A 27638-nucleotide genomic window follows, 5' to 3' on the forward strand; every position below is an offset into this window, starting at 1 on the left:
TTTGGGATAGTAGGTACCTGTGGGTTGCTGCTTACTTCAAACCCTTGTACTGTGGGAGGATGACCTCTACACAAAGAAGTGAAAGTGTTAATAAGATGATCAAGAGTAGTGGCTTCACAGGACATATGACATGCATGAGTAAATTTGCATGCAGGATGCTAGACTTCATTCAACGCACAAACCACGCGGCGGCTGGAGAAACCCATTGGTCTCAGGTAAAAAAATGACAATCATTTTTTGTATCTAAATTACCATCAATATTTTTACAAACTTCTTTTGGAATTTATAGCAAATCTATTTGTAACTGAGACACATTGTTTTATGTGGTTGTATATGAAACAGGCTGGTAACTTGCGGATGACAATGCAACCCTTTGATGCCCATTTGAGCAGGGTGTATAGACGAGCTGTGTACAAAAAGTATAGGGAAACTTATATATACAGTACTGCATTCCGTATTGATCCTCATCCAAACGAGGTTGATGTTTACCTAGTGACACACACAAATCAGTCATGGAAGTATGCATGGTTTCAACATTCATTCAGAGTGGAGGCTGATGTAAGATCTGGGACATATACGTGCGAGTGCAAGACATGGGAGCATACAGGTAATATAGAGGTCGTTTTAAAAAAGTTTCACTGTAGAATTTGTTAGTTTAAGGTGGTTTCTCACAATGGTGAATTTGCTTATTGTAGGATTGTTCTGCGCCCGTCTTATTAAAGCCTTCACACACCTTCAGATTATATAATGAAGAGATACACTAGGGGTGCGAGGAGTATGGTAACATGGGACAGACATGACATAGTGACAACAGAAATGGCATGCGAAAGTGAACAACACAAAACCAAGAAGCTAGTAGAAATCGCAATGACGGCTGTGAGGGCATGCCGCAAAACTAGTTTTGGGTTTGAGAAAGCTTGTGAACAGATGACTGCATTAGCTGAGTGGGGTGAAGCTATTGCATGAGATACTGGGCCATCAAATAGGGGGGAGTGTTCATATTCCCGAGGTGGGTCTTCTGGAACTGAAGATGAACCTCAAGCTAATCAGGGTGAACAGGATGTGGCAAATGAACCTGGAGGCCAACCGCATGCTCCACCAATTATAGATGAAATCCAAATCTCAAAGTAATATACAGAATGTAAAATACAAGAAAAAATAATCAATCCGAACTCTGTGAGCTCGAACACATGTCACTACCTTCATCACAAGCATGGGTCTGGTCATGATGTTGTTGATTGATGTTTCCATTCACCTCATCATGCAAAATTGTTCACAGAGCGGCTGCCTGATGTGCATCCCGTAGTATCTGTTGGCCGATGTTCATATAACTTGATGTTTTCTTAGATTTAGCTTCAAAATTTGCCAAGACCAGCATTGCCTGCATCTTCCTTGAACTGGTACCAATCTGAGCGACTAAACTATGCACTTCTGCTTGCATACTAGAGAAATGTGTTGCGGCCAATGGGTCAATGTTTACTGGGGCTTCTGAAGATGAGTGCTGAGTCCTATGGTAGCAAGAATTGATGCTGTTCCTAAGCAGCACACAACAAACAAAATTGTTAATACATATTGGAAATTACAGAGTGTAAATGTAAATAACACAAGAATACTCACTAAAAGAACTCACCGGTAATAGCCCAAATGTAGCCTTCCCTTGTCGGTCTTTCATCCTGTCAGCAGTAATTATCTTCTTAATAACATTTTGATCAAAGTACTTTGCGCGAGGAGTTTCAGTGTGTGCAATCTGATATTTGCATTGGAGGTTGCCAAGATACAGTATCTACATAAAAATGAAAGGCATGGGTAAAAATGTGGTCAATGGAAAATTTCAGTAAATAAATTTAAACTAGTCAATCAGTCATATGGGTGGCAAAAATAGTATACTCACAATGAGAAATATTGCACATCCTGAGAGCGATTTCTTTGTTTTGTCAGCCCGCCAAGTGAATGCAACATCTTGAAGGTCATCCACAACTGCTTTGCACCAGTTCAACCCTGGTAAGCAAGTCAGGTCCCTAGTCAAGTAAACATCCTTGCACCTGATGTTGTTGTCTGTGCTTGGGAAAAGCAGTTTGTTACAAGCAATGATGAAGAAAAATCTTATTGCCATGTCATCATCAATAATGGCAGATCCCATATTAGAATCATCCTCCAAAATATTTTGGAGATGGCTAGCATGCATGTCTTGGGATTCTTCTAGACCAACCCAAGCCTTGAAAGCAGAGAACTCCCTAGATGCTTGGTTGTGTGAATGGAAATGTAGATGTTCACCACTGTCCGGTAAACCAAGCACTTGCATGACGGCGTACGGGGTGACATGGATTCCCTTGTCTTTGGAAATATTGATCACCATAGTGCTGGGGTCTAGCCTGTCCAACAAGAACTTTAATAGTTCTCTGCTCTCTAACCTATCTGCCGAAACATGAAGGAGCCCACCAAAACCCATTTCTTTGATTCGCATACGCTGGTTGAACGTTAGGTGGTCGACAAACGAGTTGAATGTCGATGGGGCGCATCGAACAGTAGGAGCATGAGCATACTTGACAGGGTTCTTCGCATGCTGAAAAAGTGCAGATATAAAAGTGGAGTGAGTTGTGAAAGAACCTGGGTATAGGGTAGATGACATGTTACCACAATGTTTAGGTACATTGCAAATTAAGGTCACGGAAAATTCAGATTAACTGACAACATCCCTATAATCCTGGTATTTGTGTAATTCATTGGAATAGTAAATTATATGGTTAACTTACCACAAAATTGATCAGTCAATGTTACGGTAACAACTGAATGGAGGTTGTATTTTTTCTAGGTATGCTGTATGAGAAATAAAGTTATTCATAACTAATTAACATGATTACAGTAACCCAAAATTCATAATGTGATAAATTATATGGTTATTTCCATGGACCTAAAAGATCAACTAAATTACTATTGTACCTTGCCAGTTGCATTGTCCGCTACACTCGCATTGACGCACTGTTTCTTGGTGACAAGTCACCTCGGCAGGGGTTCCATGAAGTCATCATCATCATCACACTGAGGAAGATCCCTGGCACTGCTTGATTCGGCAAGAGATCGTTGAACAATCTTGGCTGGTGGTTTGTATCTGATCTTAACCACGTTAGCATTGCGGGCATCAGGCGGTTGAGGGGCTGCTGATGATGGTTGTGTCCATGCATCGACACCTGCAGATGGTTGCGCAGCTGCCCCGGTGATTGTACTGACATCGAAGTTCCATTCACCTTGTGTGGTCTGGACTGAGAATGCTTTTAATCTCCCCTGAATTTTCCTCATAGCTTATTTGAAAAGTAGTGTATTATATTTTGTATTACGAACACTGGTAGAATTGAAGAAAATAAAACCAGGGGCCATGAATGCACCACATAATTAATCGTCAAAATTATATAACACAGACGATGATTGATGTAAATTTTATACTACAACTAAGCTCCTAATTATAAGGTCATTTTATCAGTTATCACTATGCAAGGTCATTGAAGCCATAATAAAAGTTACAAGAAGTATGCCCTAAGCAGCTTGGTGTTTTACTATAAGATCAATCAAAATAATTGCCTGCAAAAAATTATATGCAACCGGGGACCATATGCAACCTACGGTTATCTAGCTTCAAGAATCAAACAAAACTGTGGAGACTTCCGTGCGGTCAATTTTATGAAGAATCGTTCCCTGATTTAATTAAGCTTGTACACATGATGCTTACCTTGATCTCTTCGATGGCCTGGATGGGGATTGGCGATTCACCCAATCGCAAGGGGCTTCACGCACGCTAGTGTCAATCTCAGCAGAGGGATCACAGGTGGACTGCCGGGTACCGATTCAACTATGGGGCTAAGGGCGGAGCAGGCCAGGGTCGTCGCCGGAGAGTTGGGACTTCTCCGGCAGGGGAGAAGTGGCCTTCCTGTAGCGAGTTGGGGCAGAGTATCGGTGATTTTGATGAGCGTATGCGGAAGCTGCGGCAACCAAGAGAATCTCTTCCTGCGATTCCAGAACGGCATCACCGCCGGTGAATTTGTGCATCTCTCCCTGCTCGGCGAGAGAATCAGAAGATTTACCGCTCGGCTATTGAATCATGAGATTTGGTGGTGTTTTCGCTTGAGGCATTGAAAACGAGAGCAATTTTAGGGATCAATAATTTGTTGGCGTAATGAATTATTGCGCTGGAGGATGCTCCATGAGCCGAGTGGAGCCGCACGACCGAAGAGCCGGGTCGAGCTGTCGAGCCTGGCGAAAAGAACCCGGCTATAGAATAACTAATTCTATAGAATTAGTTATTCTATAGCCGGCCACAAACAAGCTATATATATATATATATGTCGTACATACACTCATCATTTGACTCCCTCTACTTCTTGCTAGGACATGCGGGATGACAAGGACAAGAGCTTGGAGAAGAAGCAGCTCGTGGCTATTAGAGAAAAGGTTGCCTCCTTCTTGCTGGTAGATGTTATAAGCGACAAAGGTGACTAACACTATCGCTGTTGAACTGAGTTATTTCATGGACTGTTGGATTCATGTGATTATTATACAGTTTGTTGTGGAAAGATACAATATATAGTTTGTCATATACAATTGGTGGTTGTTTCTGATGTAATCTTTGTGATAGGAGATTTAAATTCATATACAGTATATGGTCTTTATTCTCTGTGTTTAATTTGCTGGATCAAGATTGCTGCCAAATCCTAGCTCTGCTCTAGGATGCAGCCGGAAGCAAAAAAGAACCTGCAGTGGTCTAGTTCCAAGGTGACGGGCAACAACCAAAGCCCGTCACCTTTCATATTCACCCGGTGACGGTGCTTGAAGCACTGCCCATCACCTTTAAAAATTCTAAGTGACGGGCATTCTCCGATGCTCGTCACTTATGCTCGAATCATAGGTGACGCGCGCTGTCCTATGCCCGTCACTTATGCTCATATCATAGGTGATGGGCGTTGTGTTATGGACGTCACCTGTATTGGACAAATGTGACAAGCGTAGACCTTATACGGGGGGCATGGTCACCGAGAAAGGTGACGGTTCTCTAGTGAACTCCATCACCTATTACGTCGCATAGGTGATGGGCTGACGACCGTCACCTTTTTGTTCAAAACAGTGACGCCCAAGAAGTGACAGGCGCGATGCCAGTCACCTTAGGGGGATGATACCCATCACTATAGGGCTTTTCTTATGTAGTGGTTGCCGCCCTCCTCCTCCACGGTCGGCGGAGCAGTGTATGTGCATGCCACACCCCTACCCCTACCCCTACCCTATGGCCTGTGTTGGGTATTTTAGCATCACGAATATAATCCACAATCGCACGGATATCATTGTAGCTTTCACATCGGAGTATTCCAAGGGTTATCGAATCCAAGGGAACATGTGTGCACTAACTACTATTCTAGTCAGTCCTAGGACACACCAAGATAGGTAGCGAGGGTAGAGAGGATTCCTAAGATAACACTATAGCTGAGTTAAAGGTTGAACTCTCGAGTACAATACTCGCTTTGGCCACCGGCTTACACCTGGTCTGCCAGGCGACTCCGGCCAATAGCTCTACGCTATATCCGAATGTGGAGGATTACAAAGGACCAATAGGGTTGTCACCACCTACGGCCTACCTCTAACAAACCGTGGGATATAAGGCAAATGAAGGATAACCCCTAGTCTAGACACCACTTCTACGCTATTGATTACTACTGCAGTCCAACTACGTATGGATCCCGTAGCAAACTATAGCAGTCCATATAAATACTGAGCGATGAACCCGTGAGTAAGAGAACTGATCTCAATTAATTATAAGCACTACTAGAGATAGGAATCATGAATGCTTACTGAGCACTAACGAATGTAGCAGCATTGATAGAGGTACAAGCTGGGAGAAAAGTGCCTACATCCTGGCAATTCTCCTGAACTATCTCTCACTCTCGTAGAGGTACAAATTAGAGAAGAGCGCCGATAAACGTGGCGCCCCTCCTAAGTACCTCTACCTCCTAACCTTTGCAAGGTAACTCTAAACTCAAGAGAAGGCTTGTTCTTTCTCTTGGTGGTGTCTCCTCATTTTAGCCCCCTCCTCTAGTATTTATAGATGGTGACCAAGGGTGTTTCGGCCAGGGAATGAGCTGCTTGCACTTGGAACTGATATGGATGGCCAATGAGCGAGCAGCACATGGAAGATGAATGTCGATGGAGCTGAACCCGGTTCAGCCAACCTGGGCAGTCAGCCGAACTGGCCCTGGCTCTAACCGGGTTCATCTTGGGCTGGGTGACTGCTATTGGGCCCTAATGCCAGTTTTGCCTGAGAGCCCGCTGTCCTAAGTTGGTTGCATTTGTTTGTGGGCCCTTTGATCCATGTGAAGCTAAACAGTGCTCTCTGATTGGTCGGTGCCTTTTGCCTTAGATTGAGGAGTGTGTTTTTGTGCTCTTGAGGTGAGTTTTCTACCTTATTACACCTACATACAAATATTTACCAACACTTGTGGAAATGGTTATACCACTAGGTTGATGTTCACCTTTTATTTATTTATGCAGGAATTGATGGCCTAAAATTGGTGTTTAGGAGCCATCAACAACATGCCCACACTTTGCCTTTGCTCGTCCTAGAGTGAAGGAGAAAGGACTAAGGTAGACCATGACTTCCAAGGGTATGAAGCAATCATAAGAGATATTCCAAACCATATCTTGTACTTGTGAACTTTGAAGTGTCTATCATGCCATCTTAGGTAGTTGAGGCATGGAATGGTCTTGAATCGAATCACTTCTACTCCTCATGTCAAGTAGCTTGAGATTTTTCAATATGTTTTCAAAACAAACCTTGCTTAGCTCGTGATTTGATTCTCTCAGATCGCTCAATGTGTATATGTCCTTACCAAGGCATTTGTCTTGCCCCCTCTTCATCCTACTTCTAGAGATGGCTATATGTTGAGTTCAAGGTAGGGTATGAAGGATAAGGCATACTTGTATCACATATATTGCAAAGTCAAAAACCTGATCCAAAGAGAAAAACAAGTCATACAATCATATTAAGATGTGCACGTGTATGGATTGTAGTGCATGAGTTGGAAACTCCTTTTGTATGATCTTTCTCTATATAAATTCTTTTGAGAGTATGACTATCTTTTTGTTTCTTCTCTTTTTTTTCATGGACGTTCATGTGTCCATATTATTTTTTTCTATTTTTTCCGATACATGGACCTTCATGTGCCCAGTTTTTTTTCTCTCGATAGCCCATTGTGACACCCTAGTTGTTTAAATTGCTAAACTAGGGTCTTTTGCACCAAATCATGCAATATTAACTAAGAAACATTGAAATAAATGCATGTGTGTCTATGTGTGTGTGTGTGTGTGTGCATGATATATGTAGATGAGAGTGCTCATGAACCTTTCACACTCACCCTGAAATTCTGAACAAAATGCATCACTATACACTATAAGTGATGTTTATAATGTTGCAAGAAGAATCAAATCCAAATAAAAGGTGGACACATGAAATAATGAATAAACTCAGAATTAATGAAAATATGATTTGAAAATAACTTTCAAGTCCTTGATCAAATAAACTTTTGTCCAAAACAAGAGTTGTAGAGTTTTAAATGTGGAATAACTTTCATGTTCATTGTTTTTGAAGTTGCCACACAAAAATTTGAGAAGAATTTGAATTTTGAATAGGGCCATTTTTCTTTTTTTGCAAGAGTTTAAATTTAACTTTCAAACTAAACCTCAAATGAAGTTTTGCCTGAAACAAAAGTTGTAGAAAATTAAATTTTGAACAACTTTGTCTTTGGAGATTTTTGAGTTTCAATGAAAATTTTTGAGAAAAGTTCGAATTTGACCCGGTAAAATCTTCTCTCTCTTCCCCCCTCCTCTGTTTTGCCTCCTAGCCGAGCAGCGGCCGACGCCCAGGTGGCCAGTGAGCTCTACCCACCCGTGCCTCACCCCACGGCCACGCCGACGTCACGCCCAAGGCCCAAGGCCCTCGCCCAGCAGACGCCGACCATGCCTCCCCCACACTTGGAGTTTGCATTGCTGGGTAGCAAAACTCAAGTGTTGTGTGCAGTTCAAGTTCCCTTTCATAATCGTTCTCTCGCCATGACATACCAAGGTGCTGAAGTTGGTGTAGCTTCCAAGCTCGTAGGTATCACCTGTCCATCGTTCTTTTTGATCTCCACCTGAAATGGTTAGCGACCAAAAATACCCAAAGGAATGCTTTATCCTAGAACATGTGTTGCTTTTTATTGAAAAAAGAAAAACAAATGATCATCCAGGCTATCTCCCAGCAGTACTTTGTTTATGGTCATAAGCTCGACCATGGGAACATCCTCTTGCAGCTATCATTGGTGATGTATTCCCCTTTCATCACCAATTGTTGATGTGTCATGAAGTTTAGCTGCAAGGTTAGTGCCATAGAGCATCCACTAAATTGGCAATGTTTGTGATAAACATATGCATCTACAACCAATCTTCTAAACGTTTTGCAAGAAAGGACCTTAAGGTGGTTGTACTCCTCGTGTGTGCTCGGGGCACAAAGTGTGCTTGACTTTGGAGAGGCATTGAACGAGCATAGTTCTTGTGGTATTTCAAAAATGAAGCTCCCACGCTCATTAATGGAATCTTTTTCTATGGACTCCAGAGTCGGTGCCTCATAAAATTCCATGGACCAAGAATTCTCCATCTCAAGAGATTCATCGTGAGAGATCAAAGTTGGATCTCGATCATGGTGAGGAACTCCATACTCTAGGACAGTGGGAAGAGGCTCAAACTCACTCGAGGGGGATGACGATCGTTCATCTTCACAAAAGTGAAGGATTTTTTCTGAGTCATTCTCTTCGGAGGTGGCAGATCTTGCAATCTCAAAGAAAATGGATTCGGATGATATGAACAGAGATCATACATCATCTCCTTGAGTGGGTTTTGCTAGGAAAATGCTTTGCCATGGAATTTTTTAGACATGAAGTAGCAATGGTAGAAGCAGTTTCCCTAAGCCTTTCATCTAGGCATCCTTAAGACGCAAGAAGTTTTTTCAAGCAAGAAGCCTAGGAGATGATTAAAATCGAGGATATTGAAGACATGGAAGTCAAGGTTGACCTTGATTTTGTCTATTACAAGCAGCACGTCACTTGCGACCCCCTGATATTCAATGATGTGTCCCAAGGGACAACTTTTGATGGGCTTGTCGGATGGTTTTAGCGTAACATTGCCCAAATGAATGTACGCTAAGTTCCATGACAAAATGTTAATCTCCATTATGGGGTTAAGATGGGCTTCTACGATAATTCCCCTTTCGAAACAAGGAGTGACTGTGGAGGGTGCACTAATCCAAATTGGTTCGGAAAGGTGTGTTACTCCATCTGACCATTCCTTCTTCTTGGCCTCCTTGAGAAATGCTTCGCAAATAATGACTCTTGTGATGTATTATGTATGAGACTAGTTCTGCTAAGATTTATTTGTTTCCCCAAATAAATGGTGTTGACATATTACTTGTTGGGTTATAATTTATTAGTGCTGAGATATAGAATTGCATTTATTGATATATTAATACTTACATGCTATTAAAATGTGCTTGTGTACTTGATTTTCTAGAACTTGCGGGTATACGGGCGTGCCCGCGGGTACGCGGGTATCCATGGATAGCGGGTACGGGCACCATTTCCTACCCGTAGCGGGTTGTGGGTGCGGGCGCGGATTTTAGCATGCGGGTACGGGTTTGCGAAGTTGATATCCGCGCTGATTTTACCCGTTGCCATCTTTATGCTTCGTTGGAAGGATGAGATGAATGTACCGTAAGCCTGGGGGAAGGTTCTACCAAGGGATTTCTCTATTGATTGGTGTGGACAAAAGAAGGTTCATCCCCTAATTGGGCACTAAAGAGATTCGAGGTATTTCTATGATATCCAGATGGGTCATTCTCGAATTAGGAAGGGAACTTCGGGGGTCAAATTTCTTCTTCCTCCGATGTTCTTGGTTCGGGTGAGGGCTCTAGAGCTGAATCTGAAGATGTGGAAGATGAAGGATTGGATTCAGCCGCTAGAAAATCTTTATGGGTCGACTCACACTCTTGTCGGAGAGGATTAGATTCGACTATGAAGGAGGTGCTCTTAGCAATATAATCTAAGACTTTGCAAACTCCAGCCGGATTCTTATGAAGAGGTACCCCTCCAGAGTTGAAGTCGGGATACACAGCCCTTATTGAGACTCTTATAGAAATTGTTTAGCACCAAAGGACCGAATGTCGATAGGGTAGTGTCGGATTGCACTAAGAGTGAAAATCTAGCCCAGGTTGCACCAAAAGTTTCCTTCTCATTATGCCGAAAGAAATAGATAGAAAATCTCCTTTTGAGGTGGTCCAAGCGGCCATCCGTGACATTTGCAGCCAACGTGTACCATTGCTCAGCCTTCCCTTTAAGAGAGAAAGGGACAATTTCCACCGGAGGACATCTCGTGGCATGCTTGTAGAGGCAAAGCGCGAACATAGCAGCTCAAACTCACACAAATGGTAGTCTAGGTCTTCACTACTTAACCCAGAGAAGGAAAGCTCAAGAACCAAAGTGATAAGGTCAGGACAAAGTCCATAGCCAGATGTGGAAGAAGATGGTGGCTCATTGAACTCGCCCCTTGGCATAGAGAGGCTGTGAAAGTATGGCTTCTCCATGGGTAGCGGGGGTAAAGGTAGAAGGAAAGAAAAGTAAAACATACGAGGACGACTAGGTAAAAAGATGGATACAGAGATCGTTCCCCGGCAACTGGGCCAGAAAGCTTGTTGGGTATTTTAGCAACTCAAATATAATCCACAAGCGCACAGATACTGTTGTAGCTTTCACCTCAAAGTATTCCAAGGGTTATCGAATCCAAGGAAATGTGTGTGCACTAACTTCTATTCTAGTCGGTCCAAGGACACACCAAGATAGGTGGTGAGGGTACAGAGGATTCCTAAGATAGCACTATAGCTGAGTTAAAGGTTGAACTTTCGAGCACCGCCGCACCAGCCTATTACACCTAGTCTGCCAGGTGACTCTGGCCAACAGCTCTACACTATATCCGAACGTGGAAGATTATAAAGGACCAATAGGGTTGTCACGACCTACGGCCTACCTCTAACAAACCGTGGGATATAAGGCAAACGAAGGATAACCCCTAGCCTAGACACCACTTCTATGCTATTGATTACTAATGCAGTCTAACTACATATGGATCCCCGTAGAAAACTATAACACTCCATATAAATACAGAGTGACGAGCCCGTGAGTAAGAGAACTCATCTCACTTAACTACAAGCGCTACTATCTTATACTAAACCAAGTATAATACTAGAGATAGGAACCACAAATGCTTATTGAGCACTGAAGAATGTAGCAGCATCTGTAGAGGCTTGTAGAGGTACAGATTGGAGAAGAGCACCGACAAACCCGATGCCCCTCCTAAGTACCTATACCCCTAACCTTTGCAAGGCAACTCTAAACTCAAGAGAAGGCTTGTTCTTGCTCTTGGGGGTGTCTCCTCATTTTAGCCCCCTCCTCTAGTATTTATAGATGATGAACAGGGGTGTTTCGGCCAGGGAATGAGGTGCTTGCACTTGGAACCGACATGGAGAGCCAATGTGCGAGCTGCACGTGGAAGATGAACGTCGGTGGAGCACAACCCGGTTCGGCTGACCTGGCCCTAGCTCGAACCGGATTCATCTTCGACTGGGTGACTGCTATGTAGGCCCTAATGTCGGATTTGCCTGAGAGCCCGATGTCCTAAGTCGGTTGCATGTGTTTGTGGGCCCTTTGATCCATGTGAAGCTAAATGGTGCACTCTTATTAGTCAACGCCTTTTTCCTTGGATTTGGGAGTGTGTTTTCATGCTCTTGAGATGTGTTTTCTACCTTATTACACTTGTATACAAATATTTACCAACACTTGTGGATATGGTTAGTAATAAAACCCTACCAATAGTTTGATGTTCACCTTTTATTTATTTATGCAGAAATTGATGGCCTAAAATTGGCGTTTAGAAGCCGTCAATAACCTGCCGTACTGTAGGCTGTGATAGGGGCGCACTCCATTGTTGCTACATCAGTGCATGTCCCGTCACCTAGGCACGGGTCGGTGTGGGCCCTCCCAAGAGGTCAGGTGCACATCCGGTGCTGGGTCAAGGGTCGAGCACACGGTGCCCTCCCATAGAGGTCGGGCGAGGAGGAGCCCTCCCACAAAGGTCAGGCGAGATGATCTGGCACGTTTGCCTCTCAGACTAACTGAGTCGCTTAGCCACTAACCCCGTGGCTTTGGGTATCCCTAATATTGATACCCAATAGTAGCCCCCGAACCCTTGTTGCGATCCTAGTCCGATCGCGTAAGGGGTCCGCTTGCTTCGTCGATCGCTCCTTGACTTGTATGCCCATGGACTGGGTGCGCGTGAGGGCACCCAATGGATGTAGCCCCCGAGCCTCTAGGCAAATCAGCGATTCATTTAGAGGGTTGTCTCGTCCTGTTGGGTCGCCCGACCCTGGGCGGGAATGGCGAAGAGCGATTCATCTCTGATCCCACTGTGTTAGCTAGACGACAACACAAAGCTCGACGCTTTGAATCCGGATGTTCTCTGTCCGGTCTTGTCACGCATCGTCTGATGTGCCTACCCTGCTAACACTCGACCCCTGACCGGGTCAACAATATGCTCGATGGGCCAGCTGGCTACCCTTGGTTCGCCTTGCGCCCAACCCCAGGCCCAGCGCGTGATCCATGTCAAGTCTTGTCGTCATCAGATGCACTTGATGAAAACTTGCAAAAATTGAATAGAAATTAGATTTGCATTTCATACCTGGTGGCTTCTAGTCCGTATACGCACAGCAGCATTCATCAAGTTATGTGAACAAATAAATTGCTTGTTGGTTTGAGCAAGACTTCGCTTGGCCTTAGAGGATGGTGCTTTGCTTGCATCTGTCTCCACTGTTGGAATATTGGCAGAACTTTTGTGTACTGGTGGCCTAGCTGCCCCCGGGATGTCTGCACTTTTTGGGGTAGTCTGCATAGTAAAAAAATGGTGCAAGCAAGTAACTTAGGTCATGTTCCAATATTATCAATTGTGTGATAAATATCAACAATTTTGTACCTGAACTGATGTAGTTTCCTTCGCATTAGAATCTAGATTATTGACAACACTTTTGTCAACAGGTGGCGTAGCTTCCCGTTGGATGTCTAAATTGTTTGGGGCAGGCTGCACATCTAAGAAATCAGCCTAGTTCTTAATTGGTTCAGAACTTTACTAAATCCTTGCTGTTAGAAATAGATATTCAAATATCTTTTACCTGAGCATACGTGGTTTGTCTATTTCCTTGAATTGCTGCCATGAATTCATCCCTAAGTGCTTGGATTTTCCTACTCTCTTCCTCTTTGAACTGCTGCAATTTTTCTTCCAATTTCCTTTCACTTTCAGTTTCTTGGTTTTCAAGTTTATCATTTAGTTTTTCAATATCTTTTTGTATCTCTAGATTTTTCTGGTTGGCTGCATCTGTAGCATGGGCTTGTTCTTCGAGTTGAGCCTTCATTGATGCCCTCTCTATTGGACGTGTAGACATGTACCCATGACCATGAACAGTGGATGTTTTGCATCCCGTGCTTTCTTTGTAGGTTGACTGGAAAATAATATTTTCCTCTACATTTTATATTATAGTGTCTTTTTCAGTACATTTTTCTGCAACCTTGACGATTGCATCATCCTAATTGATACAACAACAATGTAGTTAGTATTGAATATGAAAATTCAATCAATATTATGAAGCATGATGTGAGTACTGAACTAACTGCATTACTCACATAGGCAGCCTGAGAAGCTTCATCTGACCATATCCCATTCCACACGTGTGTAATCCTCCATAGTTCAACATCATTTGGTTCTTGACCTATTTTGGGATCTCTCTGGGATGGCAGAAATGTATTGGATCAGTTGACACTTGTGGAAAACTAAATATACAGCATGCCATTTGATAAGATATGAAAAACTATGTCGTAGCATACCTGCTCATCGCTAAGTTTGGAGAATGGTTTGGATCTCCTGCAATGATTGGTCCTTTTTTGCTCATGGTTGTTAGTGTTCCTGTTGCTTACCTTCTGCAAAAAGGTTGAAGTAACCAAATGAATAAGTAGTGCACTGAACATATATAGTTGGCATGTCTATTTGAAAAGAAAAGGAATGAAATGTTACCATACCTGGAATCTTCACTTCCAAAATACAAAATCAAATAATGCCATTCAACAAGGCCCAAGTCTTCAGCTTTGTTCTTCATTCTTTCATCATAATTGTTGTGTGCCTTGTAAGTCGCACTGAACGTTGAACGCCATCCTTTGTGTCGCTCCTTGTCTATGGCCATATTTTTTCCTTACCATCCTCAATGTTTTGAAGCTCCCACCGATGATGTAAATTTGAAAATCATTCAGAATGTGAAGCATTTGCCTGTATGACATGATATTGCTGTTAGCCAACAAAATTTAATTTTTTGCGTACCATTACATCGAGTGCTATAGAATTTTTCACATTTTGATCTATGTCTTTCCACACTTTGACTCCAATAAGTGGAGCACTTTTTCTCATAAACAGTACCACTTCATCCACAAATGCACGATAGTTAGGCCCTATCGGGCCTCCCAGGCTTGATGAAAAATCAATTTTTAGTTTCTGGGAGCCACTCTTTTTTCTCTTTATGGCTGCTGATAAACCCTTGAGGGTACCACATCTAGTTTTTTACGACCTTCAATTGAACCTATTATGAAACCAATATGTTTGGAATGATTAGTCAATTTAAGTATGGAAGATGAACATTTTCCCTTTTCTTGTTCTACGCATTGCATGAGTTGGCCAATCTTTTTGTAGTGACAGGCTATGTGTACGGTGTTCATCAGCAGCAACTCTAACATCATCATTGTCATCATCATCTTCTATATATGACACTACATAGAATGGAATGATCAGTATGTCAAATTTATAGTTTGCACATGCTAGGTATAATATATATATATATATATATATATATATATATATATATATATATATATATATATATATATATATATATATATATATATATATATATATATATAGGAGAGCAAAAGAGTAGATTTTACAAATGTCTATAAGATAGCCTTTACGCCTCAACCATTCTTTATATGTCTTGATGGTTTCGTCCCTGTAATCATCTTTAATTTATGCATATCAACAAAGTGTTAGTAATGATATTACCACTTATATCATAAATTATCTTTGATGGGGGGGGGGAGAATTTACTTACCCGTGTCAGGTTGCTCTTGTTGCAGGATTTCAAGCCATTCCTTGTATGCATCAATTGGTTCTTTTGCAGTAGGTACATCTATATGAGTTTTTTTAGTTGTATCCCTTGGTCGCTTCATGGGTGTTATGGACTTCATTAATTCGGATGGTTGCTCTATTGATATCCATAGTCTGAATTTCCTCTCATCCTCATTGGCAGCAATCATAGTTTCTGTTTGGTGGTCATAATCAAGGAAGATGAGGCTTGCTGAGTCATTGCCACCTCGCTTCAGATAGTACATGAAGTCTCACACACTTTTCCTCACCTTTGTTTTTAGTAAAACTAAATTGGCAAATGTCATATAGGACCTATCACAAACGAGCTCAATGAATTTTGTATCCGCTTTTGTTGCCCCATAGCGATGGAAAATTACATTCCACATCTCACCAGTGAGACTGCAACAACAAATTATATTTTTAGTGTACACCATGAATGAACAATAAATCTAGAATTCTGAGTTAACAATATATGTTCAGTGTAGTCAACATTAACAAGCTGAAATCTGACCAAAATTTCAGTCCTAAATCGGACTAAAAATTGATGCTCATCAGATAGACTTCATCATCAAATTGGCCCTAAGATAATTCAGATAAACCATTTGCGGTTTCATAGACAAACCCTAGGCAAACTCAGACAAGAATGAAATGCTCAGGAGATGGCCATCATCATCAGGGTTTCCCTAAGAGAATTCAGAATAACCCTAGTTGATTTCAAAGACAAACCCTAGGCATTCTTAGACAAGATCTAAATGCTCACAAGATGGACTTCATCATAGGAGTTTCCGTAAGAGATTTCAGAAAAACCCTAGACAACATTAGATGTGAAATACCAAGGATGTAGTACCTCTTGGTTTGATAGGTTGAAATAGTAGCTCGTAGTCATCAGTGAGCCCTTGGGGTAGAGCAGAACGACGTCAGAGCTTCTTGATCCTTTGGTCACCACAGTTTCCATCAGCAGGGGCTCCGTGGTCGCCAGCGTCATCGTCCGAAGAGTCACCATCTCGATCACCACGAATGACGAATGTCTTCATGCCTCCAATGCACCAAGCAATGTTTAGATGGGAGTGCGAGGTTTAGGGTTAAAGGCGGCAGCCTCAGTTGGTTTTGTTTTAGGATATGCCGAGATGATTTGACGGGGTGGTGGGTTTAGTGGCAAAATTGGGAGGGAAGTTGAAATAGGAGACGAGGGATTTGGCGGGGATGTGGGATTAGCGTGGAAAATTTGGGAGGGAGGAGAACAGGCGAGGAGGGATTTGGAGGGGTTGTGGGATTAGCCTAGAAAAAATTGGGAGGGAAGATGAAACAGGGAAGGGATTTCGCATAGTTCTAATAGTATGTAAACTATTACTTATCATCAAAATATGCGTAGCCCAATGGTTTGTTATGTTGGTGTAGTCCATAGAGTCACCGGTTCGATTTTGTGCCTCACAATGTTTTAGTGAACTTTCCTCTTCTTTTTGTTTTCCGTACTCTATATGATACGGAATTTATTTTTTGTATATGCATATGAGTCTTATAGTTTGAAAATAACTGTTTATTTTACACCTCGTTTACACATCTGCTCCAAAACATTATCTTAGGTCCAACATGATATGAATAAATACTTATTTCGCGCCCTCATTCACCCATTTGTTCCAAGATGTGGTATTAGCTCCCACATGATATGTTCACATATGTGTAGAGATCATCATCGAACAAATGAACTTGGCTACCTATGTGATCATATCTACATAAGTATGCATATGAGTCATATAGTTTGAAAATAACTGTTCATTTTTTGCCCTCATTCACCCATTTGTTTCTAATGTCGTCTTAGCTCCGAAATGATATGATCACATATGTGTAGAGATCATCATCAAATAAATCAACTTGGCTAATTAATGTGCTCCGCAACATTATCTTACCTCAAACATGTTCCGAACTGATACGTGATACATCGATGGCTACCTACGTGATCATATCTACGTAAATATGCATATGAGTCTTATAGTTAGAAAATAACTGTTCATTTTTCACCCTCATTCACCCATTTGTTCCAAGATTTGGTCTTAGCCCCAAATGATATGATCACATATGTGTAGAGATCAACTTGGCTAATTAATATACACACATGCCTACATGACATGATACACACATGGTTAGCTCCCATGTGAAAGACACATCATCGTCGAAGAAATCAACTAGGCCAATTATGTTGGGTATATGTGATTACTGAAAATTTTGAGATTACAACATATGTCACTACTACAAAAGTAATTTGTAGGAACGCCTCGGCTTTTTTTAGGGACGGCCGGTGGGTGACTATATAACTAGAAAAAATTATTAGAATCGTATTTCAGTGTATATAGTGATAATGAGTGTGGAAACCACAAACTAAGCCTTGAGTTGTATGAGATATTAGAGTGGGCGACTTATACATTATAGTTTCAAAATCTTAACCATTATATCAAAATCTTAACCATTATATACGCTGAAATATGGTTTTAATATTTTTTTCTAGTTCTATAGATCACAATAGGCTTATGCAAAACATTTCACTTTTTTGATTTGTTTTCCTATCTTTTTGAATTAAACAATTTTTCAAAATAATTTTAAAAATTATTTGTTGGGGCGGGTGAAGGCGTCGCCCGCCCCTAAAAATACATTTGTAGGGGCGGGATAGCAGGATACTTCAGAGTTTCCGGACATATACCCGGAGTATCCGGGTATTCGATCGGATGTCCGAACATATGTACAGAGTATCCGGACATATACCCGTAGTATCCGGGTTGCCGTGCTGATCCCAAAAATTTGAATGCATGGGGTCCATTAACATTATGGAAATGTTTTCGTGTAAAAGCAAAAAAAATTCCAAGAAAGTAGAAAAAAATAACCACCGTATTTGGACAAAAATTCAGAAAGCTAAACATGTTTAATGTTTTTTGTTATGGATCAAAATATAAAATAAGAACATCACCTTGAGCTGAACACAATAGGATAAGAACCCAGCGCCGACATGTGGGACCCGGATGTCAGCTAAAACCCAATTTTTTTAACTGATCAATGGGTCCCACGTGTAAGTGGCTTCGAGATAAACTTGGCGCCTCACCTCCCTGCTGCCGTCTTTCCATCTTCCGCACGCAATGTTCATCTTACCCCTTCCTGTCCCGTAGGCCGCAACTGCACCGCCTTCTCCTCCCACATTCCCCCACTTTCTCCTCCCAGTGTGCCTGTGGATTGACGATGGCGGGGCGCAAGCGCCGCACTCACAACTCAAGGATGCAGCCACGGGACAAGTTAGGGTGATTCTCCCTCTCTTCTTGGACCAAGGGATTCGCAGCCGCTCGCGCACCTCACGGCCATCATCATCCCGCCGCTCGTCGCCGTTGCCATCCCGCCACCACTACCCCACCTTAGATCGGAGCCACGGCACCTACACCGACACATCGCTGGCTCCTGATGCCCCACCAACAGCATCAAAATAGGCGTCGGCCCTAGCAATTACAAAGGAAAGGGACCATCATCCTCCAAGATCAAGAAGGTGTATGCTCTCGATATCCTCTTATTTGATTCGATTTGTTTTGCAGTGGGGAATGCAAATTGAGCCTAAATGTGTGTTATGTATGGATCTATGTTTGAGTGTAGTGAAATTGGCCCTGAATTTAATTGATAAAGTTGAAGAGATTGCCACCATTCTGCTGATCTTTTTTACTTGTAATGAAGGTGAAACGAAACCTTGTTATGTCCTTCACAAACATGACCGTTGCGATCCAATTCTCGGAGGAGAGCGATGATGAAGGCAATGCTGAGATGCTCTCTACTGATCAGGTGATGTTCTTCCCTTATAGTTAACCATCACATGACCTATTTTCGGTTGAGCTACAACGCAACATATCATCCATGCAACTTCCTGTGTACTAGGCACATGCAAACTGACCACATTGAAAACTGTCAGATTTTTGCTAAGGTGGAGGAGCTTCGTGTTGCTATCAAGAGCAAGCTTAAGAAACGTGACTACAAGAAGTACACTGTAATCGCGGATCCGACTGAGGGAATGGCGCAAACCCTAGGAAGATGCAAGGCCATGACTTGGGTAATTTTTCCCCCTCATACTTTTCTCTTCAAGTACAGTATGTACCCCTCTTTTAGTTCCATATACTGCATGATATGTACCATGAACTGTTGTTTTCCTCCATGACCTGTTAGTATTTGTAGTAATTAAAATATGTTAATCTATCCTCATCTGATGACAAGTGAGTCAATCGGGGTGAACAAATTCCAGCGGGAAAAGGTGTTAATCTATCCTCATCTGATGAAGCAGGTGCATCCATCAGCAAAAGGATGCACCATAAGAATAAATGAAGTGCAGTTAGGGTGCCCCTGCATGGACATATGGTTAGTTGTGGACGTATGGTGTCAAAGTGCGCATTTGACGCCCCCTATTGCAGTTGTGGCCACTTGTACCATGTTAGTTAAACAGTGCAATTTGATGTAGTCATGTGTTGATGAACAGAAAGGGGGTTACAGAGTACGGGAAACCAGCCCCTCCGCCAGACTATCAAGCAGTAGAGTACTACCCAAGCGAGCAAAACCACTGCCCAGCATTCCTCAGCACCTAAACAGTCACCATATTGTGCAACAAAACACAGGCCTTATTATATAATGCAATCACAAGGAAGCGTACTTGTAATTTTTTACAAAAGAAAACAAGTGCACAACAAGGAAAGGCTCCTCCTGGTGAGGCATAATGACTTGTTCGTGTTGTCTAGTAGCCACTATCTGGATCTGATGGTGCTGCAGATACTGAAACATACGAAACTAACATAAGCTATGATGAAAACCGGTCAATTTCACAATGACAAAAGCAGGATATTTTGATCAGAAGAAATATTATTACCAAAAATTATATGAAAAATTCTTCATTCTGTACTTCAATAGTAGAATTCACAGGTGCTACATATCCATCATCAATGTAGTTGTTGCAGGTGTCATCTTCATCAAGGTCAGCTAATAAGTCAATAGTTGTTTGTTCAGGTACAGATTCAGAAGTTCCTTTTTGATAATAGATGCATCACCAGTAACACCTTCAATCCCCGACCTAGTCCAATTTGTCAACTCTTCATCTCGGCATAAATCTATCATGCCTTCCACTCCGACGTCAAGTGAGTCAACATCAATTTCTCCCTCGTTATCTATATGAGCTGAGTCTGGCATGGCATGTTATGTACTGCAATGGGTAATAGTTTTTGGAATATAACGTGACAGTCATGAGTTTTAATTCAAGAAATCTTACACCTCGACTCGTCCACGCATCTCTTGATATTAGAGGCATAACCATCTGGCACCTTCACACCTTGAAGAAATTTGCATAAATATGACTTGTCATCTGGATCCAAAAAGTACAATGCAGGAGGCAAAAGTGTACATGTCATTCTTGACCAAAGGATGTTGATCCTTTCTCATGCCCAATTCTTCCATGTCAAGCCGAGCCTTTTCGCTATCCTTTGATTTACCAGCCATTGTAGGCAAAGTCCCTAGTACGCTCTCACAAATAGTTTTTTCAATGTGCATCACATCCAAATTATTCCTTACAAGCAAAAATTTCCAGTAAGGCAATTCAAAGAAAATACTTTTCATCCTCCAATTGTGCCATCTGGTTTGTTCCTCACGTTGCTTCCTCTTATTTTGAGGCTTTCCCAAATGTCACTTGCTCAAAGCTTTCATACTGCTGCAGCACCTATTCACTAGTCCTGCAGCACCTGTTCACCAGTCAACGGGCTCTCTAGTTTCGAGTTGGTTGTTGAAGCTAATCTTGTTGTGGCGCCACTTGTGGCCCAACCTATGTAGCAGTGCTTGGACCCAAATTTCAACCATAAATAATCAGTATCCTTATTACAGTATGGACATGCAAACTTGTCTTTTGTGCTCCAACCAGATAACATGCCATAAGTAGGAAAATCATTAATTGTTCAAAGCAGCACTGCACGGAGAGTGAAATTCTTCTTAACCTTTGCATCCCACGTCTCAACAACTTTTAACCAGAGATCTTTTAGCTCATCAATTAAGGGCTGCAAATATACATCTATGTTATTGCCTGGAGATTTTGGCCCTGGTATCAACATTGACATCATCCAGAATGGTTGTTTCAAGCACAACCAAGGAGGCAAATTGTTGGGTATTAGGATCACATACCATGTAGTGTATGTCACATTCAACATCCCAAATGGATTAAAGCCATCAGATGCAAGACCTAGCCTTACATTATGTGGATCCAATGCAAAATCCTCAAACTTTTCATCCACGTGCTTCCATGCCATTGAGTTTGCAGGGTGTCACATTTTTCCATCATTGACCAGTCTGTCCTTATGCCAACATATATATTTAGATGTGCTCGCTCTTATGTATAACCTTTGCAGACGAGGAGTAACCAGAAAATACCTCAAGATTTTCTGTGGGACTCGCCTCTTCGGTGCAGCAGCATCATTACTCGACTCCTCCTTTTCACCTATATCAGATGTTTTCCATCGAGACTCACCACATGTTGGACATGTATCCAAGTCAGCGTATTCCTTCCAAAATAAAACACAATCATCGATGCATGCATGTATCTTTTGGTAGTCCAGGCCAACATCACGGACTACCTTTTGCACCTTCTCTAAAGTGTCTAGAACACAGTGGCCTTTAGGGAGCAGAAACGAGAACAACTGACTAATGGCCTCCAATGCATTGTTACTAAGACCAAACATGCACTTAATCTGAAAAATCCTGACAATGAAAGAAACCTTAGTAGCATCCTTGCAACCTGGATAAAGTTCCCTCTGAGCCTCTGTTAATAATTTATAGAATGTCTTGGCCCTTTCATTCGGTTCTTCATTTCCATCAGTACTACCCATGATGTTTCCATGTATTGTACTATGGATTAGTGAGAAAGCCAGATCACTCATAGAATCTCACGGTCACCCGTTGCATCTTCATTGCCAACACCTTCATTGATGCCCTCAAATGAATCTTTTTTTTTCTGCTTCCCCTTGGATAAAACTATCACAAAACCCTCTATGAAGCAAATGAGCTCGGACTTCATTAATTGTTCTATAGCACATTGTACGACATCTCATACATGGACAGGGTGCCGTTTCTCCTTTAGATGTGCCAGCAAATGTATGCTCTATAAATTTATTCAATCCATTCTGCCACTCTTCTGCTTGTAGTGACAAGCGCATCCAGGACCCACCAATGTCCGAAGACATGCTCCCCAATCCGATCAATTAAAATCACAATCTAATTAAAGAGATCAATGGCCTGCATATACGACACTGAAAAAGGCACGCATGTATTTAATCTGTAAAAAAAGTGTGTATACAACATGGAGTCATTTGAATTCTTTGCCAACATACAAGCAGCAGTCGTTTGGAGTTGTTTGAATTCATTGAACTGCATCTCGATCAATTCTATTGGAAAACAGTAACTTCAATATTTAACACATGCAGACACCGAAATTTGGCTAAATTAGCAGCATATATATTTATTTTACTCCCAAATCTACACTCACCATCATATTTAATTTACTTCATATTATTTAATTTGTTGTATTACAGTGCCTAGCATTAGAATCAAAGCTCAAATATCTTGATCCAATTCCAGCCGATCACCAAGGACCCATGATGCATTACGACAGAAACAAGATCTTAGAGCCCTAAGTACAAAAACTCATCGACAACAAAAGCTAGCTAGCTAACAGATGTACCTTCCCTAGCTGCTGCTGGCCGTGCGTGAGTGTGGCCTCTGGCCTGCAGGCAGCCGCCGGCCGCCGGCCGCGATGACCAGACTGCGATCAAGTTCAAAATATGCAGGCAGCTGCCGGAAGAGACGATCGACGAGTCCGACGATCTCAAGAAATTAAGCAAGCAGCCACCGGCGACAAGTCCAAGTCCGACGACGATGCAGCCGCCGGCGACGAGTCCAAGCACAAGTCCGATCCTCTTCCTGCCGCCGCTTTGCCTTCCCTGTTGCCGCACCCTAGCGATCGTGACTGCTGGCTCGATCCAATCAGTCCTCATCCATGCATCTATTCTTTTTTTTATGGGCCCACGCATGGGCGGATCTAGGGGTGGGCCCCAGCCCACCCTAAGATTCAGCCTAAAAATCATCCACCTCTGATTTTTTTATATTTAGTCTCATTTATTATTAGTAGAAAAAATAGCTACTAAGTGTTTTCTTGTATATAGCAACTCATAATAGAATTGAGATGGTGATAAGTGAGAAACTACATCTTTATTCAATTAGATTGAGTTATTTATTAAATATTTAAAAATATTATTCTACTGGACCACCCTAACCTGAAATTCTAAATTCGCCATTGAGCCCACGTGTTGGTTATTTGGGTCCACCCATATTTCACGCAACCAAATAGTTGCAATACACTGACCTATTGCAACAAAGGAAACTAGCATATATACCAACAATATAAACGGTGGCGAAAGCATGATATTGATGCAACCACTAAGTTTCTTTCCAATATATTCGTAGCAATGGAATAAATTCGTAGCAATATCATTCGCTAATCGCAACCACGTCACTCTTTGTTGCAAAAACCCTTACATGTTGTGTCACTCTTTGTTGCAAAAACCCTTACATGTTGTATCGGAAAAAAAATTATAACAACCAAAATCAAATGTAGCAATAGTATGAGATACTCACAACCAGGTTTTTGATGGTGGCGAGAGCATCAATGTTTTGCAACCAAATTACAAAACGGATGCAATAGCACCTATCTAATGCAACTAATTCAGTGTAGTTGCGAAGATTTCTTTGGCATTAGCCGTAAAATCTAGTAGTGAATATAGAGTCAATGCTTCAGGTTTCCATGGGTTGGCAGGAACGCTGCACTTGCCGCCTGCGCATAGAAGATCGCCACACGGCACCAACGGCAACGGTTTGGCCCACCGGCGCGAACATGTTCTCGAGATGGTCTCATAGGCCTTCCTGTAGCACGATTGACACCCGTTGTTCATCATCAGCACTGGTCCACTGCTGCCGCTTGCCACCGCCCCCGATTCTTCGTTGCCTAGGACCTATCTCATGTACTGCCTTGCAATTTCATCGTCGACGATGCCGGAATTGGCCCTGTAGAGGAGGACGGCGGCCACATAGGCCGCTGCATTGTGCCCACCCTTGGCCGCATAGGTGAGCTCGTCGATGCATAAGACATACTGGTGCCTCCATAGAACAGTTTTTTGATCCCGGTGAGGAAGCAGGCCTCCGAGTTGCCGACTTGGGTCCGTCGGGCAACGAGGGCATTGCAGTTGCCATCGGGGTCGTACTGCGGTATGTCGTAGGCGAACCTCTCTAGTGTGATGCACCGGTCGACTTCAGGTTCGCCACAGACACCATACTAAGGGACCGAAGCTGGCGACCAGAGAGGGGTGAATGGGAGCCGATCAAAATTTCTGTCGAATTTGATCTGTCGGCCTACATCCCGAAAATCACCACAATCCCTCGAACCTAGGATGAGAGAGTAGCTATGGACTAGCTATCTCTAAGCAAAAAAAACCCTAGGAAAAGAAACGGAAGCAATACGAGAAAACTCCCTAAATAGCAGCTCTGCTGAGTCAGACCGGTCTGACCGCTAGCTCAGACCGGTCAGACCGGTTGGGCAGGAAATTGAAATTCCAAACCGGTCAGACCGGTCTCTCCCAGACAGCCCGCAACCAAAGCTCCAAATGGCAAATCTCAAGCAAACGAAGTCTAAATCCAACGAAACTTGGAGGATACCTTCACACCTGTCCCGTAAACATATCCCCAAGAGATCTCTCCCAAAAGATTAAAAGATCTTGAGAAATTGGGGGAAGATCAAAGTGGATTGGGGTTTTCTCAAGAACACAAAAACTCCAATTCGTGAGAACTCGCGATTCCAGGGGTTTGGCACTAGGCTAGATGCATCGGAATCGTCACAAAGAGTTCAGCAATGCACGAATTCAAAGGGTTGTCTCCTCCAAACACAAAACACACCAAAAGATGAGAATTCGAACCCAAAACGCAAGAGAGGAGGGAGAGGACGAGAACTCAGCACACAAAGGTGAATCTCAAACGAATTTCATTCATTAATCTCAGAGGAATTCACCTATACAAAGACTAGAGCCTACCACACCATCATCCACCCTCTAGATTGAGAGATTAGCTATAATCAAACCTTCCATTGCGTTCGAGACCTTGGCCCTAACCTGGACCAAGGGGAAGTGGAAGGAAAAACCAAAAAGGACTCAAGAAACTCAAAGCCCATGACCTGGAGAAGGGGTGACTTAAATACTCGGCTGCCGCGGCCAGACCGGTCCATGGGACCGGTCAGACCGGTCGGGTCTGCAGCAGCCCGCCGTACAGACTCAATCGATGGCGGAGTTTCTTTCTTCGACTCGAAATCTTTGCTGCGATGCCGCCACGTCGACGAAGTTCCGGTCCGCGGTTTTGGAGGGTCCGCGAAACCCGGGTAGGTGGCCGGTTTTGAGAAAACCGCCAAAACTTCACGCACGGGAAGATTCCTGCCTCCACGCCGTGGCCCTAGACACCGTTCCCGCCTCGGCCTCCTAACGGCACTAGACGCCGCCCGACGCCCGTCACCTCCTCGCCCGCAGCGAGGCCCTAGATGTCGTCGACGCCCGTCGCCTCCGCCAGTCCCGAGACCGACACACATGCCTCCACGACTTGGCGTCTTCAACCGCCGTCCACCTGCTTGGTTTTGTGGCGCAAACCAAGAAACCCGCCTTCCGTCGCCGCTTGCGCCCTCGATCCAGGAGTGGACGCCACAGCTGTCGCCCGGCCTGAGCTCCTCCACTGCAGCTCGCCGTTGACACTCGACGCCTGTGTACCTGCAATCCAAAGACCAAGCGCACGATCACACCGCACGGTTGACAATTCACTCATCACAGGCAAGATAGAGTACTCAACATTCCTCACATACATGAAGCGGCAAGTCACCTGTAGTCTGCGGAGATCCTCCATTGGCCGCTCTGAGGTCGCAGCAAGGTGGCCCGCGATCTTAATGGACACCTCTTTAGGGAGCTCCAACATCAATGTCTGTTGTCGCTTTGCCGCCATGCAAATTTCCAGGCAGCATCACACGATGCGGTACACCACAAGATCAGGCCCCCGACTACCGGATGATCGAGGGCTCGCGCGGTAGCTTGGATCGATCGATGGACCACAGAAGCGGATGAATTTGCACTGGGCAGTTGAGGCTGGAAGCCGAAGCACTACGAACTGGCGATAATGTCGACGAGGAGTTCTTGAAGGCCCCTGTTCAGAAGTTCAAGAGGCACCACGTCTTGGGAATGACAACCGTATTCTCGCCTTTACGGTAAGGTACGTTGGAAAAAAGGAACCATTCACGGGAAGGAGCCAAAGGTATATTGTTTGCTCAAATAGAATTAAAGTGTGGAGTTGGTCACAAACAATGTACTCGAACAGCGCCAAGTCCACGTACCTTTCCTCTTCCATTATCCCTGAACACAATGTACTCCTTTGAGTGCATCGGGGTGAGGCTGGAGAACCATTTGTCATTTCCGGTCATGTGGCGCGAACAACCGGAGTCCATGATCCACCTGTTCTCCAAGCCTCCAAACTGCACATCAATAGTGAGACAAAGGGTGAGCAAATGTCTCAACACTGGGGTTAGCAAAGTGAGAAGCAAACCAGTGTCGAGCCATTTGCTCTACAGAGGGGTTAGCAAAAACAGGCAAAGCGTATCCCCTGTCCCGTCTACCGCGAGGCTGACGAACACCACCACGAGGAAAGCGTGGTGCCTCGAAACCTCCTCCAAAGCCTCGGTCCCGTGGTCCATAGCCGTACTGAAAACGACCAGGAGCACGACCGGCAAAGCGACCACCCGCTGGAGCACGGTAAGCACCACCGTCTCCCTGACCACCACCTACACGGCGCGCCCTAGCAACTTGCCTACCATCACGCCGAGGAAGACCATGCACCCGAGCAGAGTACATGTCCGAGTTCCGTCTCTCCTGCTCACGCCTCACAGCCCGCTTCCTCCTGAAGCAAAACTCCTCCAAGTGACCTTCTCTGTCACAGTACTCGCAGTGGTACCTCACCTCTCTCTTGGGAGGTGGAGGCCTAGCCTGTGGACGGGGAGGAGCAGCCCTCTTCTTCTGGGCAACTTGAGCTGCGGTAGCAGGGAGCGTGTCGAAGGGATTCCTCAGCTCATTGTGTTTTGGAACCCAAACCTGCTTCTGTATAGGTGCTTTTTGTGGTTCTTTCAACACACCATCCACGGGGTCAACAAGCGAAGGCTGAGTGCTCGTACTAGCAGTGTTTAAAGCACTCTAAACTCCAGCAGCCTTGCCGATCTTACCATACAGCCT

General features: G+C 43.5%; 1 protein-coding gene across 1 annotated transcript; it reads right to left on the reverse strand.

Annotated features, from left to right (window-relative positions):
* Window positions 1-1508: 1508 nt before the first annotated feature.
* Window positions 1509-3021, reverse strand: LOC120645571. Its single transcript, XM_039922352.1, has 4 exons — window positions 2941-3021; window positions 1892-2563; window positions 1631-1783; window positions 1509-1535 (listed from the first exon to the last, which is right to left on the reverse strand). The coding sequence occupies exons 2-4, from the start codon at window positions 2462-2464 to the stop codon at window positions 1509-1511; spliced, it is 753 nt and encodes a 250-aa protein (XP_039778286.1). The 5' UTR covers window positions 2465-2563; window positions 2941-3021.
* Between the last annotated feature and the right edge of the window lie 24617 nt (window positions 3022-27638).

The sequence above is a fragment of the Panicum virgatum genome, chromosome 8K (assembly GCF_016808335.1).
Source record: "Panicum virgatum strain AP13 chromosome 8K, P.virgatum_v5, whole genome shotgun sequence".
In the NCBI taxonomy this organism is placed as follows: domain Eukaryota; kingdom Viridiplantae; phylum Streptophyta; class Magnoliopsida; order Poales; family Poaceae; genus Panicum; species Panicum virgatum.

Coding starts and splice junctions, on each gene's coding strand:
- LOC120645571 (XM_039922352.1), bottom strand. CDS start 2,464: ATGCGAATCAAAGAAATGGGTTTTGGTGGGCTCCTTCATGTTTCGGCA. Junction 1,784..1,891: donor GATGTGCAATATTTCTCATT/GTGAGTATACTA, acceptor ATTTTTATGTAG/ATACTGTATCTTGGCAACCT. Junction 1,536..1,630: donor CTACATTTGGGCTATTACCG/GTGAGTTCTTTT, acceptor TGTGCTGCTTAG/GAACAGCATCAATTCTTGCT.